The sequence below is a fragment of the Mycteria americana genome, chromosome 16 (genome assembly GCF_035582795.1).
Source record: "Mycteria americana isolate JAX WOST 10 ecotype Jacksonville Zoo and Gardens chromosome 16, USCA_MyAme_1.0, whole genome shotgun sequence".
Lineage (NCBI taxonomy): Eukaryota > Metazoa > Chordata > Aves > Ciconiiformes > Ciconiidae > Mycteria > Mycteria americana.
In genome coordinates, this window is record NC_134380.1 from 10,713,378 (window position 1) to 10,738,359 (window position 24,982).

The 24,982-nt window shown below is 46.9% G+C and overlaps 2 protein-coding genes across 2 annotated transcripts in view; both read right to left on the bottom strand.

The window, feature by feature from the left end:
* Positions 1–3,470: 3,470 nt before the first annotated feature.
* Positions 3,471–13,811, bottom strand: CACNG1 (calcium voltage-gated channel auxiliary subunit gamma 1). The gene is made up of 4 exons (XM_075518669.1): positions 13,415–13,811; positions 7,283–7,357; positions 5,011–5,148; positions 3,471–4,265 (listed from the first exon to the last, which is right to left on the bottom strand). Exons 1-4 carry the CDS (start codon positions 13,653–13,655, stop codon positions 4,039–4,041), a joined length of 681 nt encoding a protein of 226 aa, XP_075374784.1. The 5' UTR covers positions 13,656–13,811; the 3' UTR covers positions 3,471–4,038.
* A 4,513-nt stretch (positions 13,812–18,324) lies between these two features.
* The window catches only part of CACNG4 (calcium voltage-gated channel auxiliary subunit gamma 4), a 43,914-nt gene continuing 37,256 nt past the window's right edge, over positions 18,325–24,982 (bottom strand). Inside the window, exons 3-4 of the mRNA XM_075518996.1 lie at positions 23,529–23,669; positions 18,325–22,689 (exon numbers count right to left, since the gene is read on the bottom strand). Of these exons, the coding sequence (XP_075375111.1) occupies positions 22,151–22,689; positions 23,529–23,669 (680 nt within the window). The 3' untranslated portion in view covers positions 18,325–22,150. The remainder of the gene's footprint in view (positions 22,690–23,528; positions 23,670–24,982) is intronic.

Below are 24,982 nucleotides of genomic sequence, written 5' to 3' on the forward strand. Positions count from 1 at the left end.
AGGGGAAAAAAAGAAGTAAGCAAGCATACCTGTGCCTTTATAAACTACACGTCAGGCTGGTCAAACACCCGAGCATCGTGCATATGCTGGCACTTTTCAGGCACGGACTAAGGGAAAAGTAGGGTTTTGCACCAAGATTTCTGAATGAAACCCTCACTGCAAGCACCCGTCTGTGCTCCCTTGCGTGCTATAAGCCTGGCTGCCCTGCGAGCTCTGGGCGAGCTCCTCTCCCCCCGCCCGGCTGGGGCCGGGCTGTTACTGCTGCGGTCCCTCTCTGCAGATAAATGCTGTTCTGAGGGCTCAGCTAGCTGCTTGCTAAACAGGCAGTTTTGTTCTTCAGGGTTGTTAGTCTGGCACCTTTTCTGCACATTAAATTCACACAACACAGCATTTAAAAATAAGGGAAGCAGATTCTCTCCGCACCTGGTGCCTAACAGCAAATCTTACTCTTACATAAACAAAAAAACTTCACGTCTTGTGTTGCACTGACTCTGATTTAACACTCGGCCTTTGCAGCGTGGTGGGCAGACTTTAGCAACCGAAATCTCACGATACCGAGTCACGTGCGATGCCCCGGGGCACCTCGGTGCGGTTGCCCCGAGGAGGGGGCGGGCAGTGATGGTTTACGGAGTGGCAAATGGCGTGTGCCCAGGGGACCCGTGACCAAAGGTGTCCGTGGGGCTGGTGGTGGCAGGACCAACGTTGGGGATTTCATGGTGGCTGGTGGTAGTTACTTGTTCTGTGAATTAATTTGCCTCTTCCTCTCCCTGGTACGTGTTTCCCACTTGATTCTTAGGCCGTCTCCCAAACCCATGTGTGTTCCTGTGGCTTGTGGAGCAGCTGGGTTCCCATCCCCGTTTTGCCCTGATGACGCCCTGCCAGCAAGGACGTTTCTTTCACGTTTTCATGTTATGTTCCTGAAGTTTTGGTGGCCGTTCCCTGCTATTTGCTCAGCTGAGAGAATGAAAACTCAGACTGGTTACAGCTCCCTCCCCAGCATTATATTCTTCTTTTTCCTTTATGAAGGCCTTTTTGAATTACTTTTATTAACTCTCTCAAAACACATTATTGGCTCCCTGGCAGAGGGATTTGGATATGGCAGAACAAACCTGCTATAAGAGCAGTGCCTTCCCCACTGTGAATACCAATGACCAATTTAATGGACGGGTTCCTCCTCAGCATTTCTTAATGTCTGGAAAAAGAAAATGAAGTCATCCACATGCTTCTCAGTCTTGCAGGGACCATACGAAGTAGTGAATTACGAAAAAGCCTGAACTTGCAGCAGACAGACAATAAAGCTCGGCGAGTTTAAGAGCTTTAGGAGGCATCTAGCTCAGCTGTCTGAGTTGCTGTCTGTGGGTGTAGGGTCTCGCTGCTGTGAGCTGCGTGTTTTCTCTGCCCTGTGAGTAAAGTGAGCACAGAGAGGCTGTAAAACCTCTGGATCCAGGCCAAACCCCAGCGCTCACTGGGAATCTTTCCATTGCCCTCACTGTAGCTTGGACAAAGTGGTTCAGCCCTGACGCAAGCGGGAGCGTGCATGGGATGGGTGAGACCTTCCAGGGTCTGTTTATCTGAAATACGTATGTTCTTACAGAATCGTAGAATCATTAAGGTTGGAAAAGACCTCTAAGATCATCTAGTCCAACCATCAATGCTCATGACTGCCATGAAGGGGAGTAAGCAGCTCCTTGGCTGGGCAACAAGTTGGCCCATCAGGATGAGAAGCCACCTAGAAATTACTTTGTCACAGAAGAAGCATTGCACGAGAGGGATGGTGCTTCAGAAAAGGTGTGGGCAAGGGGCTTCCCAGGGCCACAGGACGTGCCACCGGTCCGCATGGGATGATGAACTTAGACCCACGTCCCCAAACCTCGCTTATCGCAACCCACTGCATGTCCAAGGTGAGGCCATTTTGATGATGATGGCTGAGCTGGGAATGCCTTTGTGCCCGCCAGCTGCTTTGCTTAGATTAGTCTGCGTTGCGTGTGTTTGGGTGTCCCAGCCTGGGGTCAGCCACCCCAGGGGTCACACCAACTACTTTCTTTTCGGTTGTTGTCACGTGTAAAGGATCTCCCTAGAAACTAGCCTCTGTTTTCCTGAACAATGAAAATGCAAATTAAGAATGTCAGCTCTGTACCCAAAAATAAGATTTCAAAACCATTTAGCATTTCACAGTGGTTCAGTGACAACTTGAAGACTTGCAGTTGTCTCTCATGATGAGAGACAGGCAGAGTTCCTCAGCTCATACTCAGATCTGAGCACCAATGAATGCTTTCTCCCAAAACTTGATAATATACATGTTATTTGTAGTGCTTTTCAACTTCAAAGAGCTTGAAAAATGTTAATGCAACTTCACAAAAGGCTTCTGTTCTCGCTGCCACTCTACTGATGGGAAACTGGAGACGTGCCTGAGAGTGGCTGGGGGCTGCTGGGGCTCAGCACGCCTGGACGGGGCCTGGCCGACGGCAGGGCCATGGGCAGCCCCTCGCACCAGCACAAAATCGCGGAAATGTTTTGACCGTGTCACGATTTCAGATCTCTTCATAATGATCAAAAAATTTCTGTTCTGGATTCTGTTTTTCTTTAGAATTGTGGACAGGTAAGCACGAAGGGAAGGACGCTTCGGTTTCCTTTTTTCCTGCTTTGTAAATTATTGGGTGAAGGAACTGCAACTTAAAACAAATACTTTTTCCTACTTGGGGGGAAAAATGGCAAAATGCTGAGCAGATTCGGAAAACTGAACTGTAAAAAAAAAAAAAAAAAAAAAAAGAAAAAAGGACCCCCACGTCTTGGCGCTGGGGGACCGTGATGGTGCAAAGGGCTCGGCCGGAGGGGCAGGGTGAGGGTGTGGGGCTGGGGGACCCCCAGCCTCCCCCAGCGCTGCAGGCAGCCGCAGCAGAGCACCGCGGGGGCTCTGCAACGCGAGCAGCCTCCGCAGCATCCCCCATCAGCGATGCCTCGGGCGAACGTTTCTTCAGGCATGCATAAACAGCGAGGCACTTTCGTAGTATTTTCGGGGCTGACTCTCCCGGGTGGTTCAGCCTAAGTCCTTTCCTTCTTGGCAGCTACCTTGAAGGATTTTTCCTAAAATGTAGTTTTGTATACATATGCAGTGAGCAAAGCATGGATTCTGAAAAAGCCCATTCACGGGGAACAAATGAGAGCTCTGTACAGTAAATACCATCCAGAATTACACTGTCATTCTGGACCTAGCAGAATTTGATGGGCCAAGTGATTCATCCATCAAAATAATTTTCCAGAAAATCATGCTACTGGAAGATTATGCTTTTTATTAAAGGAAAATATCACTTTAATGTTCAGTACTTCTTCGCTTTGCCATCAAAGTTTAAGCAGAACAAAAACTGTATCTTGCAGGTTTTTTGTGTGTAATTCAGAAGAATGGAACTGCAGGGTGTAAATTTGTAGGAGAAATTTTTATCCCAATGCTAGGCAAAGTTTTTGGTTTTGTTTTTTTTTTGTTGGGTTTGTTTTTCAAATTTTAACAGCTTAATAGAATAGCATAGGGATCTCCAACTTATTCCAGAGTGGTGAGCTAACCCTTCTTAGGGAGGCAGAGGAATACAGCATGAATGGGGAAACGGATTCCCCGCCGAGCTAGAATTTCTCACCGTCTCTCTCTGACCAAATGAGGTGTAAAAGCCCGATATCCCTCACGGATCTACACCCAACTACACCAAACATCATCTCCCTAAGAAAGCTATCTTTGTGGCACAAGCTGGCTCACACACAGATTTTCCCCCAACTGCATCAGCACAGGGCGTCCCCAAACTGGCAGAGAGCAGTGCCGTTCACCCACGACCCACACTGGTGCTGAATGATCTTTTTGCTTTCTTAAAAAAAAAAAAGGGGGGGGGGAGGAAAAAAAAAAGACACAAAGCAGTAATTACAACTGAACATGCCTTGGTTCAGTAATGACTTAGTTAATGGAGTGCACATTGTATAGTGAGACCCAGACATTTTAAAAAATACAAATCTTTTCAGAATGCTTTCTGGTTTTTCTCATGGGTGCTGGGAACATCAGTGCTCCGGTTCTGCATCCATGCAGGTCTCCCAGGGGTTCTGGGGGAAGCGAGGCAGCGCGATCAGGAGGAGGATGATGCCGCAGATGAAGAGCAGGACGAAGGAGGAGCAGGCACAGGCGAAGGACCAGGAGTAACTGTACTCCATCCAGACTGTCTCCTTGCTGTCGATCATCCTCTTCACAGATTGTCTCATGACTTCAACAGAGATGATGATGCAGAGACCTGAAGGAAGATGGGAGCAGTGGGTTGAATAACCAGCTGTCAATTTTTCATCCTTAATTAACCACCTCATCTGTCTTTTTGCATACAGGAATTGCAGTGAGAGTCACAGGTGAGTCATTGACTGTTTGAAGGAACCATCGCTCACAACTGCTTAGAGCTCTGCTATAAGCCAGGCCATCCAACTCAGCCGCTGACTTGTTGAGTGTGATCTTTTTGGCAGGCTTGGATGGGAAACTCAAAGTGGTGGAGGAATAATTGTGTTCCCTAGGCAGCTTTTCCAAAGGTTGAATAAGAGTTTTATTGAGGTGACAATTTGCACCTCTGTCTTTCAGTCATTGTGGCACTCAAGGTATTCCTAGCTCATGTAAAAATGCAGTCCGCATGTTTTTGGGAGACAGCTGTGTATTTTGGGCCTGGATCAGCTGTTTCTTGGTTTGAGTCTTAATAAATGAGCTGGAATAGCGTATATCCCTGGTTTAGACTGGGGCCAGAACTGAGTATGTTAGAAATGCCCCTTTTAAAGGCAGTTGGAGAAAATACAGACAAGCTGCTGGGTAATGCTTGGACATGTTCAGAGCCCTTCAGCTGGAGCACCACATAGGGACTTGTAGTCTGACTGTGGCTAGGAGGAAAATGCCACTTTTAGGGCATTTTTAGAAGTGTCTCCGTCCTCCCAGGATCTATCTAAGTTTATCTACGTTGTCCTATGAACGGAGTGCAAGCATGTGAGCACCGAGCCTCCTACCTGCGAAGGTGTAGAACATGGATGCTGGCTTCAGCAGGTAGTCCCTCTTCTTCCTGAAGGATAACAGGACGCAGATTGTTCCGATGATTGCAAAGCCAACGCTGAAGATGGCGATGGCTGCAGCTGAAATGCTGTATTCTGCCAAAGCAAAACAAACGCCAAAAAATGCAAAAGTCTGCAAATTTTGAGCATGCTCCCATCAGCTGTTGTGACTTTGCAGTAGGTCACTCTGAGAAATACGTATCGTCCCACTGCTGCGGAGAGGTGGCTCTGGTGAATTGAGTATTTTCCTCAAATAAAAGCAGGGGCAAGTATTGGACATGTATCTTTTGAATGCAAAGGGTATAAAAACAGAGCAGGAGGGGGAAACACTTTCTGAACACTCACTGAAAGAGCAAATGGCACCTGTATTGGTCTGATGAAGCTCTGGGCTGCAGTCATTTTAGCTCTGCTGCATAGATGTTATTATTGAAGCCTTACTGGGCTCCATGCTCTTCTGTCTTCCCTCACGCCACACTCTGCTCTCAGATTAAATAGACGGCTCTATGCTATTTTTATTCCAGATCTGTACTGCAGAGCCCCAACAAGGCCCCCGTGCATGGTGCTGGTGTTGTAGCGATGCAGAAAGACAGCTGTATGCTGCATGGGGCTCAAGATCCGAGCAGGCAAAGCGGGCAGGAGGCCAGAGGTGAAGTGTTAGCGTAGCATCTTTTCTTTTTTTTTTCTTCCTTTAAGACAGTGATTTCCAGCTCTGTGAAAACCCAGCTTCTTCAGGGCATAGGATTAAACCCTCCATAAAATGTCCTGGTTTTTGCTAAGCCGGCTAAGATGTGTGCTGGACACTTCCCCCAGCCGAAGCACAGTTCAGTGCTTGAATGGAGGGGAAGAATTGCTAATTGAATAATTCAGGCCTTCATTTACATATTGCATTCGTTTTCAGATTAGTTTAATATTTAACACATGTAGCCATGCGTGAACATCACAGTGCCTGATGATATTTGCCTTTCAAGCCATTAAAAAAAAAATATCTCCCAGGCAAAGTCATGAAGAATTTTTTTGCCTGTTACTAATTAGCTCCCATCGAAACGTACCTATTTCTGCGAAAGGGAACAGCAGATCACTCTTTGTTCTCATTGCTTTTCATACCACTGTTTTATTATGATTTCCTTAATGTTTCTCTTTACTATGTGCTAGAACTGCCTGAAAGAGTTTGTTTCGATGTAAAATCTTTTGCTGTGGCTTAAGCTTTTTCTTTTATTTCAAAGAAAAGAAGTTCTTCCTGATTTTTTTCCTGAAATGACTAAGAAGGCATTGGGTAGGTTTTTAACATCAGATGGCTGGAACTGATAGTGTATAAATGAGCAAAAGCAGGTACCTCAGATACATGCTCTTGTATCCACTTAAAATTCCCAGTCTTTCTTGTCTTAGGAAACTGCTTTGTTAGGAAACCTGTGCGCAGAGTTTTCCACCATTATAATTTCCACTGGAAGCAAAGCAGATTGTTTAATATGTGTAATGTAATCATCAGCTCATTTATTCCACAGCAAAATATGTCGTGTGGGAACTAGAAAGGAATTTGTCCTTAATGAGAGGGCGAGAAAAAGAGAGGAGCACATTAGATGAGTGCTAAAAATATTTGGCTTTATCAGGGACTTAGGAGAAATGTGAAATTTGTCTGTGAAAGACTGTTTTCAAAATCCATGCTCTGTAAACACTGACTGTGTGTGTCTTTGTAGGATCTCTGTTCCTCCCTTCCATTGATAGCGCTGGTTTTTACATGACTTTCATATAAAATCAATATGAAGCATAAAATTGCTAATGGTCTTCACAGAGTCTCTGTACTTCTTTTCAGGGCCAAGACTCTGCTTGGGGTATGGTTTATTCATTTAGATTTTATTAAGGTCTTCTTCCTTCCATGGCAAAGGCTCAGTGTCGCAGATAGTGCCAATGTTGTAAAGTCATTTTTATGCTGAAAAGACTTTTTGCAGTTTTCATGTGTATTGACATTGTTATATATTTGTGGGACAACTTTGAGTAAAATCACACTTACGAGTGTGATCATATATAAAAATTATTCTTCCCGGGAAGTTGGCATTTGATGTTGTTCAGAGCATTTTCTTTTTTTACATTTTTCCCAGCTGTGGTATCTGATAGAAATTCCTCTACTGCTTTCCGTGGAACCAGGACTGAATCCTCATTTTGGGGACCCCTTAACTTAGATCTTGTGTGCACCTCAGTTAGTTAGGAAAATATTTTTCAGGATCATTCTTACCTTTCTGGGTGGTTACTTCAAATATCTCCGAGCTCTGTCCTGGTGTGAAGTGCTTGAAGTAGGAGCAGTTGTGTTCTGAAAGAGAAAAGGAAATTTAGTGTGCATGGGAATCTCTGATAAAAGGTAGTAAAACCGAATTTGCTTTTTATTGATGTATCAAACTTGCAATGTTTTTAAGGTTCCCTACCCTTGGTAGCACAGAGAAATTGGAGTTGGATCTGTTTTGTTTGGGAGCAGATGAGTGGCACCCACGTGCCAGGCCACCGGCTCCAGCATGGGCAAGGCTGAAGCCCCCTCTGATACCTTTTGTGGGCTGCTCCCTCCGAGAGCTTTTCACACTGATTGCTCATCTATTTAAAACATGAATAACGGATAATTTTTCTCATTCTGTCTTTGGCTATCCCACGTTCCTGCCTCTGTGTAGCTGTATTTCCTGATGATGATGATGAGACCTGTCGTGCCCGCAGCTGAGCTGACATCTCGGCTCACCTCCCCTCGCCACTGCCAGCCCACTCCGTAGTGGCATCACCCCGTCGGCCACAGGAGGGTCACCGCTCCTGTGATGAGCTTGGGCTCCAAAAAAGGAGGCTGGAGTGTCCTCATCCACCTTCTCCTTCCCAGCTCCCCCCTCCTCCAGCTCGTAGACCCCCGCGTGGCAGCGGCTGGCAGGGCGGAGCAGCCCAGGGGAGTTCGCTGCGTGGGGGGGACGTCACCATGCTATGGGGGTCCCAGCAATGAGGCTGCTGAATGCAGCAAAGCACATGGTGTTTTACTACAACAGGGACACCGAGGGCTATTTTTTGGCTGTTAGACCAAAAAGACGAAAGCTATCTGAAGCCACAAACAGTTGTCCAGGGAAGGGAAGGCTGATCAAAGCCATACGAGTCAAGGGCGAAGAGGCTCTCACTCAGCCTGGCTTTACCAAAGTTCACTCCCATCAGAGCAGTCTACTAAGTTAATTTGGTAAGACAGCAGAGTTAGACAGTGGGAACTCTGTGAAGTTCCTCCATCAGGACCTTACGTGAGCGTGCTGCCACATACATGGGATATTTATAGAGGGGTTATAAAGTGAACAAGGATCAAGATTGTGGGGCAGGGGGATACTGGGAGGAGGGAAGTTGGTAGCTGAGTCTCTCAGTGGCCACGATATCGTTTCATACTCAGCCTAGTGAGAGTCAGCCCACAAAGAGATGTCCTTGCTGTCAGTAGATACACCGGAGGCTTTCAGCCTCACATCTCAGCGGGGTGGGGAAGGGTCTGGTGAGGACCTGCTGACTCGAAGCTTTGGCAGCAGCAGGGTTAGGGTGGAGGGTGTTCTTGCTATTTATAACTGATTTAATTGAAGGTTTGAAGGGGCGCGGAGCTGGGAGAACAGTTGCTCGCCAGGAATTTGGCTGGAAGGGTGCAATTGCGGAGACACGTTGAGCAGCGCCAGCTCTGATTGCGCTATTCTGCTGAGCCGGGCTGTAGAGGACACGCTCAGCACCTGCCCCCGCACCCCTCCTGCACCCCAGGTTGGACTCCCATCAGACCGGGAAATCACGCCAAGATTGCATGAGATACAGGCACTGCCTGCGGCAAGGGGCCGCTTGGTTAACACCAGCATCTCTTGTCCATTAAACGGCACAGCACCAATTCCCAGGAGATGCTGGGAGAAAGTCTGGGAGGACTTTATGGTCCTCTCCAGTGTCTGGGCCGGGACTTGCTGCTACAGCGCAGGTCACCTGAGCCAGGTCCCGGGTGCAGGACCATGCAGGGTTTCTGCCTGGGGACACGGACTGCATTTCGGTGTTTATTTACGGTATTAATTTCTAGTGGCAAGAAGATACCAGAGTACTGTATGTTATCTGTTGGTTCTTGTGGGTTTTTTCTGTCATGCAAATGGCAGATGTTGGAGTTACTGATTCAAGGAGGATTTATTTTCTCTCTCCCAGGAGACAGGCAATTGTAAAGCAGTGTTTTTGAGCCCGTTAGCGGAAGATTCCTTCAAGATGCTCTTATCTACTTAATTTTATAAGCTGACTCTTATTTCATCTGCAGCTTCTCCTTGCTGGAGACGAGGTTAATGTTCAGCTCTGGCATCTCCTGACCTGTTTATTATCCTTGCAAAAGACTGGAGGAAACATATTTGCATTCAGACCTCTATGACTGAAATTGCAAATTTTGAGCCCCAGAGCGGAGGTTGCGTGCCCCTGCCAGCCACTGAGAGGTGCCTGAGGCTGAGAATCCAGTGCGGTGATCCCAGTTTGGGGATCCTTTGGCTCCTGTGGGAGGGGAGGGAGATGGGATGAAAGTGGGACACCTCATCTTCGTTTGTTTGGTTTGGCTTTTAATTAATTCTCCAAGAAGGCTGAACTCAAAGGAGTCCCCGGGCGTGCTGACTGTACAAAGCCCAAGGTGAAGCCATCCAGACACAGTGTGATGGGGGACACGGCACAGCTTCGTGCCCATTGCAGGGGAAGCAAACCAGCCCAGTCCGCCCTCCAGTCCGTGAAGGCTCAGCAGAGGGGGAGCGCACAAAACCTTCTTTTGGAGATGGGCTTGTCTGCCGGAAAAGGAGCTGCCTCTGCGTTTGTGGCTTATAGCAAAGCTCTGCCAAGGTACGATAAATGGGGTTATCACAGAAGTTGGTTAGCTCTAGGGGAGGTGGTTTTGGAAAATGCATTTATTCTGGGAAAATATAACTAGATTGTTTTTGGTAAAGTGATATATTGTTTTCAGTTTAAAGAGGCTTTGGTGCTCTGCTGAGCCAGGAATATCCGTTTCAACAAAGCTCGCTGTTATTCAAGAGAACTGAGGCACTTCAATGCCTCTCTGGTGCCATCACGAATAGAAGAGCCCATTTGTGTCACACCACATTTACATAATGGATAGGATTTAAAATGGGTTTTATAATGGATGAAAACCGTGTGGCAATCTTGGTTTCTCTCCACCCCTAATTGCATTATCTCTGCCACGAGGTCACCTCAGTGTGCTGACGGGAGCAGTCCAGGGGCTCTGTGGTCATTAAGACTTGCGTGAACTTTAGGGTTGCAACGTGCAGTTTATCACACAGTGTCCTCCCCCCTCCAGGTTATTGAAACCCCACCCTTACAGCCCTCCTGGCCGCTTCCCTCCAGATCCACCATTCCTGGATGACCGCTGTGCAGGGGCAAATGGGCCAATTCATCTTTCCTCTACTCATGCAGAGCCAACCTCTCCTGCCGCTCACCGCCACGGGGCTGGACGGCAGCTGCCGCAGTCGTGGAACGCAGTCAAACTGCAATCGCATTGAGCTATGGTTGAAACTTGGGGGTCTGCAGTATGGAGACCTCATGGGGGAAGAAAGGGCAGCGAGGCCACAAGGTGTTTGGACCATGCAGAATTTCAGGTGGCAGCTGTCACCCATGAGGTCGGAGTGACAGGCTGGGGAGGGGCTGGAGCCCACCTTGCAACTGAACTGCAGATGAACACTGTGGGGTTCTGTGGCAGGCTGGATGGTTAGAAAAACCTGGATTTTAATGAGAGGTTTCCAGTTCTGTTAAGTTTGGGAGACAGGACCTGCTGTTGTGATTAGAGGAGGTATTAAGGTGAGGGCTGAGGGGTGGAGGGGGCCAGACCTTGGGCTCTGACCTGGCCAACAAGCCAACAAGCCTTTGACACACACTGAGTTTTGTAGATGGTAACTCCAAATGGTTTAATTTCATACCAGTCTTGCAGAGTGAGTCTCTTATATGGACACGGGGAACAAGACAGCCCTGCTGATAACCCATTTGCTCGAGCACTTTTCCTCTCCAGTTGCCTGAACTCAGGTTTCCATATTTACAAGGACCTGTTCAACCTGCCGGTGGCACACGCAGGCTGTAGAGCATCCCCGCTGCTGCCCAGCGTGCAGGCACACAAGAGCCCGCTTTGTAGGACAACACCTACGCTGGAGTTACTGGCAGCGAAGGTGAACTCAGTTTACAGCCGGTAGTAAACTGCCCCGGTGCCCACTGACCACAGTTAAAAATGTCTCAGTATTAATCTGAATTTGCCTGGTTTTAACAGCCGTTTCCCTGATCTTTTTATTTCTTACAGCAGGATGCTGAGCCCTTTCCAATTTGTCAACATCCTCGGAAGAGCGCTGTTAAATTTTAAAGCTCTGCCTAAATCACAGCCCTGTTTTGTGGACTGCGAGCCAAGTCATTCTCCCCATTTTGCACTGTGCTGAGCTCAAAACCTAATAAATAATGTTAATCATGCCATCCATTTCCTCCTCAGGGAGTGACTGGTAAATGGTTACTAATGCAGTGATAAATTCTTATGTTTCTTTTCCAGTCCTGGCAGTAATGTCTGGTTATGTCTCAGGATTTTCAGGAAAACCAGTGCCCACATCTGCTTGTTTACTGCATGTTTGTTCATTCACGTTTTCTCGACTGCTGCAGGTTTCACAACCCCGGTGTTTCCCTGCTGACATCTCTTCCCAGAAGTGTGAAATCAATCTAAGGCGAGCCGTGCGGACGCAGCACCGTTTAGCAGCCCGAATCCGCAGGGGCTCTTCTCTCCCCCTCCACCCCACGCTGTGTTCCTGGTGTGAGCAAAATGGGGATTAAAATATTTATATTATAACTGAGGTGTGAATTTCGCCCTTTGAAACCTTGGATGCTGATTACGACACAGGATGTCATCCAAATTCCCAAATACCTTTAAAAACTGGAAAACCACCTCCGGGCTGGGGCGGGTGGCTCAGCCCCTCCATCGTCGCCCACTTGTCCGCTGTGCCCGGCGGAACGGCAGCGCTGGGACGTGATTCAGTGCCCGTGCAAGCACATGCTGATGTCTGTCAAAGATAGTGGCTGCTTTCCTGCTGCCCTGCCTGTGAATCTGCTTTTTGCAGACAGCTGGATATTTATGAGTTTTATATTTACCCCACAGTTGTGCAATTTTGGTGTCTATCCAGCCGTTTCTATTGTTTTTCCTTTTGTGGGAGTTTTCCTCCGTGCACGAGGAAAGGTGTACAGTGAGGAATATGTTTCTAGGCACATAAGTACCTTCGCGAGAGACATTAAGCATACGGATGACACACTCCCAAATTTGGTTAGAGGCAGATCCGAACGCTGAGGCTGAGCTCCTCTCTTCAGAACATGTAATTTGGCCAGAGAGATAAAGAATTGCAGTAATACAGGGAGTATACAGTAAGCCCAGGCAGTAAGATTTTTCACAGGAAATTTTCAAATACGTGTTAACATACATATTTCATTTCAAGCAGTGAGTCTAACGTGAAAGCAATCCTGTTATTTCTGTTCTGGAAAGCATCCAGTACCCTATGAGCCTTCTAAAAAAGCAGCGTAGCTCGGTCATGGAGGGAGTGTATTAGTGCATGCGGCGCGAATGTTGCTGACTTTGCGATCAGCAAAAACATAATGAGCTCCTTTTACCATGGGAATGTAACCGTCTTCCCAGAAAGCAGCTGTACCCGCTCCCCCGCCGCCCTCCCTATCGATTGCTCTGGAGGAACCCGTGATGGAGACGCGTGTGGGACCGGGCTGCCTCTGCCGGGAGGTGAGGAGGCTCAGTAAGTCATTGAGAAAGTGCTTCAAACTCAGTCTATGACTCTTTTTTGGAAGTTGGCAAAACATACTGCAGGTCCCTGTTCCTCCCTGCCCTGAGGAACGGTTGTTATTGAAATAGCTCAATAGCTAATGCCAGCCATGAACAGGCTGTTCCTTCGTAGCTATATGGATCTGGAAATCCTAAAGATCCAGCTACCCATAAATCCGCTTTCTTGGCGGCTGCCGTCAGCGTGCCTGGGTGCTGCGGGGCCCTGGGCTGATGTCAGCACAATTTCCTCTACCCCAGTTTCACTCTGCCATTTCCACCGTGTCCGATCCTCCTCCCTTTCTCCCCACCGCTGTCCTTGTTGCGCAGGAGACTCAAATATGGTCACAAACAGACGTGCAAGGCAACACAGCGCACACTTACAGCAAGAGGGATGACAGCGAGGTGTGTTTACAGACCAACATGAAAACAGCCCCACGCAGCCCCATGCCAAATTAAGTGCCACAGGAACACGGACCCTATTTTCCGTCTGCCACGTCCTGCAACCTCCTAAGCAAAGCCTGGCACGACTGCCTGGTGCTTTCTCTCGTGCATTGGTGGGTGGTCACCTACCTCCTGGCAGGCTTATCCGCCCACAGCCCTTCTCTTTGGGACCTTGCTCCTGCATAAAAATCCGCTTTGTACAGAGTCGCCATAGCCCGAAATGAGCCGCTTCGCAGGTGGCGTTATATTTCTCCACTTTGGGGATCAGTACAGCCCAGTGGTCAGTCACTACGGCTGCAAACAGGAGCGAGACGCCAACCAGGATCACGGAGAACGTCAGCCGGACCTTCAGGGGTTTGCTCTCGTCCATCCCGCTCCGGACCGGTGCTCCCGGCAGAGCGCAGCGGGTGATTCGCGAGGTCTCCCAAAATCCTGGCGCATCTGAGCGTTTGCAAATGTCAGCCCCGCGCTGCCCGGGGAGAGCGGGGCGGCCACAGACAGCTGCTGGGCTGTGTCAGCCGGCGCAGCGAGGAGGCTATTAATGCACGTAACGAGAGGAGAGCCCGGCAGAGCTCAGCTTTCCACCCCGTCCTGCCGGCTGTGTTTTGGATTCCCACGAGCCGACCGGGTGGGCGCTGGCTCAGAGTTGCTACAGCCGTCGTTCAAAAGCTGTAATCTCTTGACTTGTGGCATGCCCAGAAATAGGCATTAATAGGATGATTAACTTTTCAGCTCGGTTCTAAAAACATCTGTGTTTATAATGGCATCGGGCCTGAGTTCAGTCTGATCCTAAATAGTCTAATAGCCCCGGAGCCCACAGACTGCACGCCCACGCCTTCAGCTCGCAGCAGCCTCTGCAAGGAGTTCAGAGCTGGACAGCCCTCCAGAGCCGAGCACTGTGGTGTAAAGAAAGCGGCAAAATAAGCAGACTTATCGATTTTATTGTTTATTTTAATTATGATTAATTTTTAATTAACCTGAAGTATTCTGAGTAGTCTTTTTTTGTTTGGTTTTTTGGTGCCTTTTGCCTGTTTTTTCTAATGCAAACCCTCTTGAGTGCTCGCTTTCTTTCCTACCATCCAAGTTTTCCTGGATGCGTATAGTCCACATCCTTTCCTTCTGTCGGAAGTGACTTCTGTCGCCCTGAACCCAGATTGCCTGGGCTGGGGCCAACCTCTCTCCTTCCCTTTGATATTTCAGCTGATTGATTGTAAAGCTAATTTGATGCTAATGTCAATGCAGAGGCCACTGTGGAGATGACATTACAATTGCGATGTCAAACTGAAGAGGGTGACAGTACCTGAATGTCAAAACAATGGTTAAAAAAATGTCAGTGGAAAGCTGCAAATATCATGTTACCATGTCAAGATAATGTCAAAGCTACGCCAGTCCTGTTTTATGAACACCCCAATTTGATGTCAAAATAAAGGTGGCGAGTTGTCTTCTCAAATTAATGAGGACGACCTGAAGCAATGAGTTAAGGTGAAAGGGGAGTGTAGGAAAGGGAGAGAAAATAAAGAGTAAGGTAAAAAATATTGATCCAAAATAACTGTAATTGAAATATGACTTAAAGGGGTTAACGGTACTCTGCTTGACGTGTGCCCAGGCTGGCTTAGACGCCCCTGGGGAGCAGGGTGACGTGTCTGAACCTGGTATGGGCATCTGATGCCCTGGTCCTGCCGCGGAGGTGGGAGTCACGGGAAGGAGCGAAGGTACGCGGTGCGAAACTGGAGGGGAAGGGGCCTGGGGAGGGTGCTGGGGACATGGGGCAGGGCAGGGACCAGAGACCACGGGCACGTCTGTAGGAAGATGCTCACAGCCCCACGTAGGACTGTGATATGATGCCGGGTTGGGGCTGGGAGACATGTTATAGGCTTACATTTAAACCAGAACCAAGAGTTCTCATGAAAGTGGAAAATCCTAAGGGGAACGGACTTTAAACCAGAAAAGGAATGCATTAAAAATGTAACGCCTTTTCTTTTGAAGTAGTCTCTTGTTAAATTTCACTAGACATCAGTCGATCTTAGGAGCCGCATCCTGACTTTGCTTCCTTGATGCTACAAACTGCACAGGTCCTCTGCAAGTTGAGTGTAGGAAGGTGAATGTGTGTTTGCAAATGTGGGCACAAAGCAAGGTTCTGGTTGCTGAGGAAGCAAGTGCTAATGATCGTGCTTTAGACTAATTACAACCTACAAGGACTGTAGGGGTGGAACTCATTAATTTTTTTTGTTGGTGTTGGTCTCTGTCTCTCTTCCAGGGTTGGCAAGAATCATGCTTTTTATTCTCACTTAGGTACTCCGATCTGGGTAAGTTCCTCAGGGTTTGGTTTTGTTTTGAGTTTCCTAATAATATCCAGGAAACAACTAAAGTGAAATCAGAAGGGAAAAATTCATCCTTCGCTCCCCTCCCCTGCAGAGCGGAGCTGGGCGTGTGAACGGGACACGATGAGGTTCAACACGAGTGGCAGCGGCTTCCCCGGAGACTGGAAACTCACATTACTGCAGCGGAGGTGAAACATTGTCCCCAGCCCCAAAAAAGCGACCTAGAGCCACCAGTCCCGGGGAAAGAAACTATCTTGTGGGGTTATTGCTCCCCGCGGGCTCTGTGGGTCTGCTACATGAGCTGATGTGGCTGTATTGCAGGGGCACTGCTGCCTGCCTCTCCCGGCATAGGCTTGGTGTGGTTTGGGGGACCGGCAGCAGGTATGCAGTGATCACGGCTTGTGGCCCCTACAGCCACCGTGGTGAGAGCCAAAAGGCTCCTCTGCCCGTGGCCCGAGCCTCGGTCCCCAGCCTGGGAGTTTCTGTCCCAGTGTGGAGGCGAAGCTGCTCTCCCCGGCGGGGCTGGTGGGCTGGGCGGGCATCTGACAAATGCGGAAGCAAACCCCATTTCTGAGGAGCAAAGGACTAAAGGAAACCCCAAAGGTTGCCTGCACATCCAGAAGACTGTGGTGCGTAATCCTCTAGGAACAGTTCCTGCAGTCTCCCTGCATCCGCTGGCCAGTATTCCCACTTAAAAATCAGTATCGCATGAAATAGAAACAGACTATTAATGAGGACCTGGTGGGAAGCAGGGAGAGTTGTAATTAGTTGCACTTTAGCAGCAGTGAGTGCGAGAGAGAGAGAGAGACAGACAGTTGTGTTTCTCTACTAGAGAAAATGCTAAAGGAGGTGTCTCAAGACCAACTATTGCATTATTTTGTCCCTAGCAGAGGCCTTGGCTTGGCTCCGCTCCCCAGCACTTGCCCTTTTCTATATTTCTTCCAGACCAGCCTCCCTATTTACCACAACCCAGAGTAACCAAATTCTGTGGTTCCCTTCTGGCAGAACGATGTTCTGCAAGATGTTCTGATGTTCCCTTCTTGCAGAACGATCCTTCCTAGGTGAGAATAACCCAGAGCGGAGGAGATGGCGCCTGGTCCGCTCTCAGCTCAAGCACGTTTTCAGCGAACGGCTTTCCTCAAATGGGAGCTGCTTAGCAATAGTTGAGCTCCTGAGCCTGCGTTGCCCTGGCGCGGTGAGAGCACCCTGGGCACGGTTGGCTCTGCATAGCTGATACCCGGGAATACCGCCAACGGCACCCTCCAAAAACTCCCTAATTCTGGGGCTGAAATCCTGCCATCGCTGAAGGCAAGAGCAAAATGCGTGCGTGTGTTTTGCTTGGGTTTTTATTTTTTTAATAGACTGCCGTTGGCATGAAGAAGGAGATACCACCCCGCGCCGCCAGACACAGCCCAGCCTCTTCGCGGCACCAGCCCCGCAGCCCCACGGAGCGCAGGCAGGGCTGGCCATCCCTGCCGCTGCCCGCACGTCTGATCCGCAGCTTCGTTCTCTTAAAATACCGACCGCCGTGCCGGGTGTGCTGTTTCGGTAAGCGATCCCTTCAGCTCTGGTGAAGCGAGGCGGTGGCTGTAAGACGAGCCGTTTTGCAGACAGGTGCAGAGCACTCCTCATTCCCTTTTATTTTCGGCACCTCCCATGTTTGTTAGCCTTCTCATTCCAAGGAAATGCCACATCCTCCTCGCTGGACTCTTTCTCCACTTTCCGAAGCCTTAAGGACTCTGTCTTTGCTTCCCCCTCAAACGACATCGCGTTTTGATACGTCCCCGTTGGCAGCAGGGCAGCCACAGCTCTTGGGGTCACTATTTACCCACAGGCTTGCTCAGCAATGTGGGAAGAGCCTTCATTTATTTTAGTTCAAGGGAAGCAGCTTTGGGCTTGAGCTTTAAATGGCTTCACTACTAGGTGTCGGAGGCATTTGAAAAGATGAATCCCCTGCCTCCCTCCAGACATGCCAATTGATCATACGTATGGGGAGAGGCAGGCAGATAGAGATACGCGGGCGGTCTTCATCTTTAAAGACAATCTGGAGGCTTAGGAACCGGGAGGGTAAAGTTAAAAGCGGTATTTGAAGAAGAAATATCGTCTCTGATACAGGGATGGTTCGGGATGTTTGGGAGCAGCGAGAGGCTGCTGAACTGCCGACCCGTGTTCGGTGCCGCTCGCACCTCTGGGATTTTATGGTGCTGATCAGAGCAAGGCTTGTGTGGAGCTTCAGCACACGGGGTCGAGCTTTCTTCAGGCAAAACAGACAAGAGCTGGGAGAGGAGGATGCTCGGAAGCAAATTCACATGAAACCTCAAAAGGTGGAGGCAAAGCACAAGCTCGGGGCTAGGACTTCAGAAGACACTGGCTTATTTTTGTTGACGGTGATTTGCAGTGCCTCTGGCCACTATACCAGTCTCAAACCGGGCACCCAAACCAGAGTGTGTCTCTCATGGGCCAAGTTTAAGCTGGAAACTAGAAGGTTTTTCTTAGTTTCTTACCCAAATGCCTGGAAATGTTGTGAAGATAGCTTATCTTGGAGAATTATTGGTCTGTGGGACCACAAGAATATTTTTTTCTCTGATATATTGGCTTCCAGTAACATCCCCAGCTGCAATCAAAATAGGTAGAAATGTGACAGAATAAACACAGAAATCTCAGCTCAGAGAATGTGGAAGTTAAAAATCTATATACCTTTCTCCACACAAAAATGGATACATTTAAAATGGTTTATTTAAAAAGTAAGGATTAAGTACATTATACATGGTTGTGATTATACCAGCAGAACTGAAGCACAGTGGAAATAACACTTTAGAACTGCAGACAGAAAAGTAGCCTCAAGGGACATGATATATTAGCCCTTGTGGATATGTGATCCATACAGAAAGAAAAAGAAATATAAAAATAGTTTCTTGTTAGATGTACGGGCATATGAAGTGATTTCTCCTTTTACTCCTATTGTGTATGAGAAACTAGGAAGAGAGAGCTGACGATATACCTGAAACTTTATTTCTCGGCAAATCGAATCTGATCCAATAGCATTTTTTTTTAGGTCTGCTGTTACAGTATGTTACAGGATAATACCAAAAGACCGATTATTGTTAATGATATGATGATGATATCTGCAGGCCTTGTTGAGAAATGGGGGCTAATTTGTGTTTAATGCTGTCCAGGGAAACCAGAGAGATGTGGAAGAGCAGATGATTTTTATTTTTTTTTAAACTATCACTGAGTGGTCGCAAAGTCCGAGCACAATCTAATTCTGTTCAGATAGCTCAGCCATGGAGCAAGACGCTGTTCATGGGCAGCAATGCTGCAGATTTTTCAGTTTTGTCAGAATCAAAGTTTTCCACAGGAAAAGACTGATTTTTGGAGGAATTTTTTTTTTTTTTTTTACCGGAATTGTCAAATGAAACAACAGTTTTTTTGCTTTGGTTGAACACATTACTGTGCTGCAATTTGACACAGACCATGAGTTTTACATTGCAGCCCCCATTCTCCCACAGGACGAAAGCTCTGGTCCCTCTTATCTCCCCATGCCCTTGTTCCCTGTGCAGACCCCGTATTCCATGAGCATCCCATGAATGCTTCCCTGCTCCAGCTCCATTTTTCAAGGGTGCTTGCTGGAGAAGGAGCGGACGCTCTGGCTCGGACCGAAGCAGGGCATCGCGCTCAGAGAGCTGCTGAAAGCAGCCCTGCTCTGGGCGAGGAGGCTCTGGCAAAGAGGAACTTCCCGAAACGCTCGGCAAGGCTTTTTTTGCCGACGTGGTGTAAAAATACCGCACGTGCCTCTGCAGGTCTGACCTGGGCTCTAGAAAAGCCTTAGACTTTGGCTGGAATCGGATGGTTGGTTTTAAACACATTCGCTGGAGAATGGCGATTAAAGGAACAAAACCAACGCGCAAAGCAAACCTCACACTGTCAACTTCCAGTTCAATGTACATGAGTTTAGAAAAACAGCCTATATCTAACTCCTGGTTTTAAAGGGAATGATTTTATTCTTAATTACAGTAAACACGGATGAGGACTTATTTCTAACTATTAGTTTATTAACACAGTGGGAAACAAATAGTTCTGGGAAATTGCACTTGAAAAATACATCAACTATAATTAGATGTAAATTAATTAGCACTTAGTATGACACACTAATGAGACAGAAGGTTTTTTTTTTCATTGCAAACTTCTACTTCTATCATAGCTAATCAAAGTATTTTAATATTACGAAGTCTCAAAAAGTAGGAAATAATTTATTGTTTGAAAGCATAAAGATTCTTGTAAAAAAAACCTTTCATCAAGAACTTTAATAATTTTAGAACTCTTTTACGCTGTCCTAGCCGAAAAGTAGGTAAAAAAGTTTTCTTGTCTGCCTCTGTTTGAATTTTTTTTAAAAAGCTTGTGTAACATCTTTCTCCATAGTGTGTTGATACAGAAAGTAGCACAGCATTTTCTACTTTTAAATCGTTCCCATCGCTCCATTCGCTTTAGCTCTCAGAGTTCAGAGGTTTGAAAAAGGATCCCAGCAGAGTTTTAACCTGAATGGAAACTCTTAATAAGCAGGGATGAAGGCTCCAACCCACCTCTGCCAAAATAACGATGTCGCTCTGCCAGGCTGAGGGCTAGGCAGAGTTTAACAGCGACTAGGGGAAGACTTTCGCTTAAAATTGAGAATTGTGTCTCGGTTCTTGCAAGGAGAGAGGCTTAAGCAGGGTTTACCTGGGGGAGAGAGTGGGTTCAACTTGCTTTTTGGGATGTTAAGGCAGCTCCTCCAGGACTTCCCTGGAGGACTTGGTTCCACTAGCTGAAAGCCTCGTATCCAAAACACCACCGAGTCGCTGACGCTGCGGCCATCACAAGATAAATTAAGACTAAAGAGGTTTTAACAGTTTGGCTGAGATCTTCCACCATCAGTGAGCCAAGCTTTCCAAATCATGGTTTTTTTCTTGTCACCACTTCTCTAGTCTTCTGGTAGCAAAGATTTTCTGGGCAAAGATGACGCGTATATTCAAAGGAGTCTACAGGAATTAGATGCTCCTCTCTCACTGCACCTAATTCATCCAAGGAGAATCGGGCACCTCATTCTCATATGGCTTGGTCGAGTGGTCACTAAAATCAACATGAGTACTATTAAATTAAATGACCTTTGAGTCAGGCCCTTGAGCTTTGAGATTCCAAGCCTAAGTGTAAAAAATGAAAGCAGGAATTTAAAAGAAAAAAAATATTTCCGACTTTTTTAGAAATATACAGAAGCAAAGGGTACAAATTAGTTCCCCCTTAGGTGATGCATAGAGTTTTCTGTGGGCTCTCTGCACATAAGTAGATTCATCATTACAAAATAAATTAAATTAGGTCGAACCATCATTTCCATCTAAAAGCAACTATACCTTGCACCATGCGGCACTTATTCATAATAAAAAGAGTTTAATAAATATCTCATAAATGGTGATTATTTTTGTTCTATTTTAAAAAATACAAAGTTGTCATCCATTCTGTTAACACTCAGTTCCCATTGCTGCAGGAAGTTTTGCTAGTCCGAACGTATTAGCTTCTCATTTTCTTACGCACATTGCTTAGATATCTTAGTTTCCAGTAGCGTTAGTGTTGCACTTGTGAAGCAGTAAGGAAAACAGGAATGCAGTCGCAGGGAACCGGTGGCTTCACCTGCGCGGGCCACCCCGGCTCAGCTCTGCTTCTCGCTCTTGCTATAAGTAGTCTATAGGGGCTCCTGACAGACAGCACTCAGCACCTTGCCGGATCAGGCACTAGGGCTAGTCAAAATAAGAATTCAAGTTTTCTAAATGTTAGGCAAGAAATGATATTTGCAAATATGCTCAAGTCCCACCTACTTTAATCCGTCCCTTTCTAGGTGTTTCAAGATGCACTCACCCTCTTCTCCCCCACCTGCGTTGCCCCGAGGGACGCCTTACACCCAGAAATGGGAGACCCCCTTACCACCCCATCAGGGAGTCTCTAATGCTCAGTACGCGGGTGCTCTATGGTTTCAGTAGCACAGGTCAGTTTTAGAAAGTGTTGCCTTCAAAAATATATTTTCTTTTTTCTTTTTTTTTTTTTTTTTTGAAAGAGGCAAAGCTTATGCTGTGTCAAAGGGAAGTGGCTCACTTGATGAGTAGTTCGTATTCATCCTTGGACTTGGTTATAAATCATATTTGCAAGTTTGTATTAAGGGATCTCAATATTAGAAAAAAAAAAAGTCGTACAACAATTTTTCTGTAATCCTTCAAAACACACTGGTGGCAAGTCCTTTGCAGTTTCTCCGAGACTTTGTACACACTACAAAAGTGCAGGAACATGAATTGCCTTCATCTCGTGACACCAAGAACTGAAAGAAACAAACTCCGAATAGCTTCAAAAAAAGCTACGAGCATGTAATATCTTTATGTTGGTCCAGAGGATCTCCACTTTCTACCTCAACACATGCCACAATTAAAGAGGTGAGAGGGTATCTTAACATCGCTCCTTCTCTTTCATGACAGATCCTTTCTGTTTCGATATTTCTTCAAAAAGCGCGAGGAAGGAAGGTACTTCAAACAGGCGTCGTTCTCCTGTTGACCATGTTGACGTGGAGTCCCTCCTTAAATTCCTTCTGAAGGAAGTTGTGAACCTGCAGAAAACTGGCTTCTTGGTCTGCGTTGTAGCTGGCAGCCGTTGTAACCTTCAAAGGCTCTCTGGAAAGAGTGTACATGGAGATTTCGTTCATAGGAATGGTGCTTGCTATCTTCATGCCAACTGGAGAAATGTCTCTAGATGGAGAAGGCTCTGTAGATCGAGAACTGGATCTGGACCTCCGCCTCCTGTACCTATAGCTTGGCATCCTGGCATAAGGAGAACTGGAGGAAGTCTTAAGGAATTCCCTCTTGGTCTTAAACCTCAGCTCTTTGTTCTTCTCAATATAAATGTTCACAGCCAGAACACCTATGGTTTCGGCCACAATAAAAGACAAGGCTCCAAAATAAAAAGACCAGCCATAGTTGTAATGGTTCTTTTTGTCCTCATCTCGCTTGTCACTTGGGTCACCTGCATTGCTTGATATGTAGACAATGATCCCAATGATATTACTTAGTCCTAGAGAGAGAAAAACATAAACCAGTGGTTATGTGGCTGGGAAGATAAAATTCAAGCCACGTTACTTTCTGGACCTGAATGGTTCAAAGATTACAAGTAGGAAATTTTATTACACTTATTTACTCTTCCATTTATCTCAAGATTTCATTTATTCTTGAAAAACAAACAACAGATCCACATCTGGGTCACATATGCTCACATGGATCCCAAAATATTCAGCAGGATTTGTTCCCATCTCTTCATTGCCATGGTGGGAAAGAATTCACATATGGGAGCTCGCTAATATTGTTAGTGGGGTTCTAACATTCAGAATAATAATAAAAATACATTTTGAGCTCAGGGCTATGGCTGTTCACCTTGATCAAGATAAGTTCTTTTCCACCTTGCTGAATTTTCATCTAAATGCAGCATGCTTAATCCGAGCTTCAGGGAAAGCTATTAACAATGTGGCTGACTCTCTCAGATGTTTCTAGTGTGAAAAATGGGCTCACCTATGATAGGTGAATTCTTTCTGCCATCATACAGAAGAAAAGAAAAAGTCCCTGGATGTAAGAAGTGCCTGATTCATCTAATGTTTAATACATTTTAAATAGTGTAAAACCTGCTTGTTACTGACTTTAGCTTCCTTTTTCAGGAAAACTAAAAGCTTTTCTAGAATACACTTATTGTAGAGCTTCAAAAACATATTTTTGTCTTAAGAAATTTGCCTAGCGTGATGTTGCAAGTGCCCTCGATCCAGGAAAGGGGTACAGGGAGAGAACTGCCAACAAGCTTTTCCACAGTCCTTTTCAGTTTAAAAAGGCAGCACTTCTTAAGGACTCAATTTAAGGAGAACATACCTGCTGCAACAAAGAGAATCCCAGCGCTGAGAATAATGTTGTTTTTGCTGTTGTAAATCCTTCCTGCTCCGACACAGAGTCCTCCCAGCAACAGCAATATTGTGCTTAGGATGGGGAACACACTGGAGGCACGGACAATGCCTGGAGGGGAGATAGGTAGAAAACCAAGACAGACAGGAATCATTTCAGATGCCTCCTCAGGCGCAAGCGTGGAGACTACAAAGTCTCAAAACCCCTGGCTTTTGCTGGAATTATCACTGATTCTGCATTTCCGTGCATGTTTTTGGGAGCTGAGGCCATGGATAGGTGGCCAATGGGGCACAGACACTCTCAGCTGAGTAGCTTAAATCTTTTGAGCTTTCTCCTAGAAAGTCCAGCGTTATCGCCATTATTTGATGCCACCGTGTACAGAACGTTTCTAGCAAAGCATGAGGTAAGTGACAGTAAGACCCGACATCAACGCAGGGAGCGGCAGTGAAAAATTCATGAGCTGGCTATGAACCCTACAACGTTTGGGGATGGCTCGAGCAGACGGGTCTGTTCCTTGGTACGTGCGCAAGGCGAGCAAATTACAGCTCAAGTCTGCAGCATTCGTGTTGCCAGTGAGCACAGCTAATAACCCCTTTTTCTTTCGTTGAATGTTAAGGACATTGAAACCTTTCAGAATTCTAAGGAAGAAATTTTCACAAGTGTGTCTCAGATGTTTGTGTTTAGTTTCCTGACAGCTAAGTAGAGCCATTTCAAATTCTCTATGCTTCAGTCCATTCACCAGCATGGGCTATAAAATCCCTGAAAAAAAATTTAAAACACCGCTTTAAGCCAGCTTTCAAAGTCGGGTCACTACAAGACCAAGCAATAATCGAAAGGGAAGTGGCAGGGAGGGAACAAAAGGGCTGAGAAAAAATAAACAGGCACAAGAAGAGGAAGTCCGTATTGTAAAAACCAAAGGGGTAAAACCTGGTAGGCGTTCCTCAAAGGCAGAGCAAGTTATATTGCTATAGACAGAGGATTTTTTTGAAGAAGGGGAGATAAGCTGCTGAATGCTGCTGTGGAAAACAGGATTGCCCCAAAGCTGGGGGCCGTGGAAAGGCAAAGGCAAAGGGGAGTCCCGGCAGGGTGAGCGGGTGCCGGGGCGTGGGGATGCTCAAGGTGGGTGGGGGTCAGAGGCTGCTGTCACAGAGGGGTGGAAACCCCACAGCACACCGGGAGGACACGGGGACCCCCAGGGCTGAGTGCACGCGGAGGAGCAAACCGCCATCTGGACCAATCTGCTGATGCGGAGCCATTAGCCACGCGGTCTCTCCCGGGTGCCATCTTCCTGGCTGACACGCACAGCGAGCGGCGCCCGTTTCCCGAGGAGAAATGGCCAGATGTTACAGCTGATGCTTTCTCATTTTACTTTTGATGGCCGTGGCGTTCCCAATTTCGTGAATTGCCTCCTAATGATTCCCCCG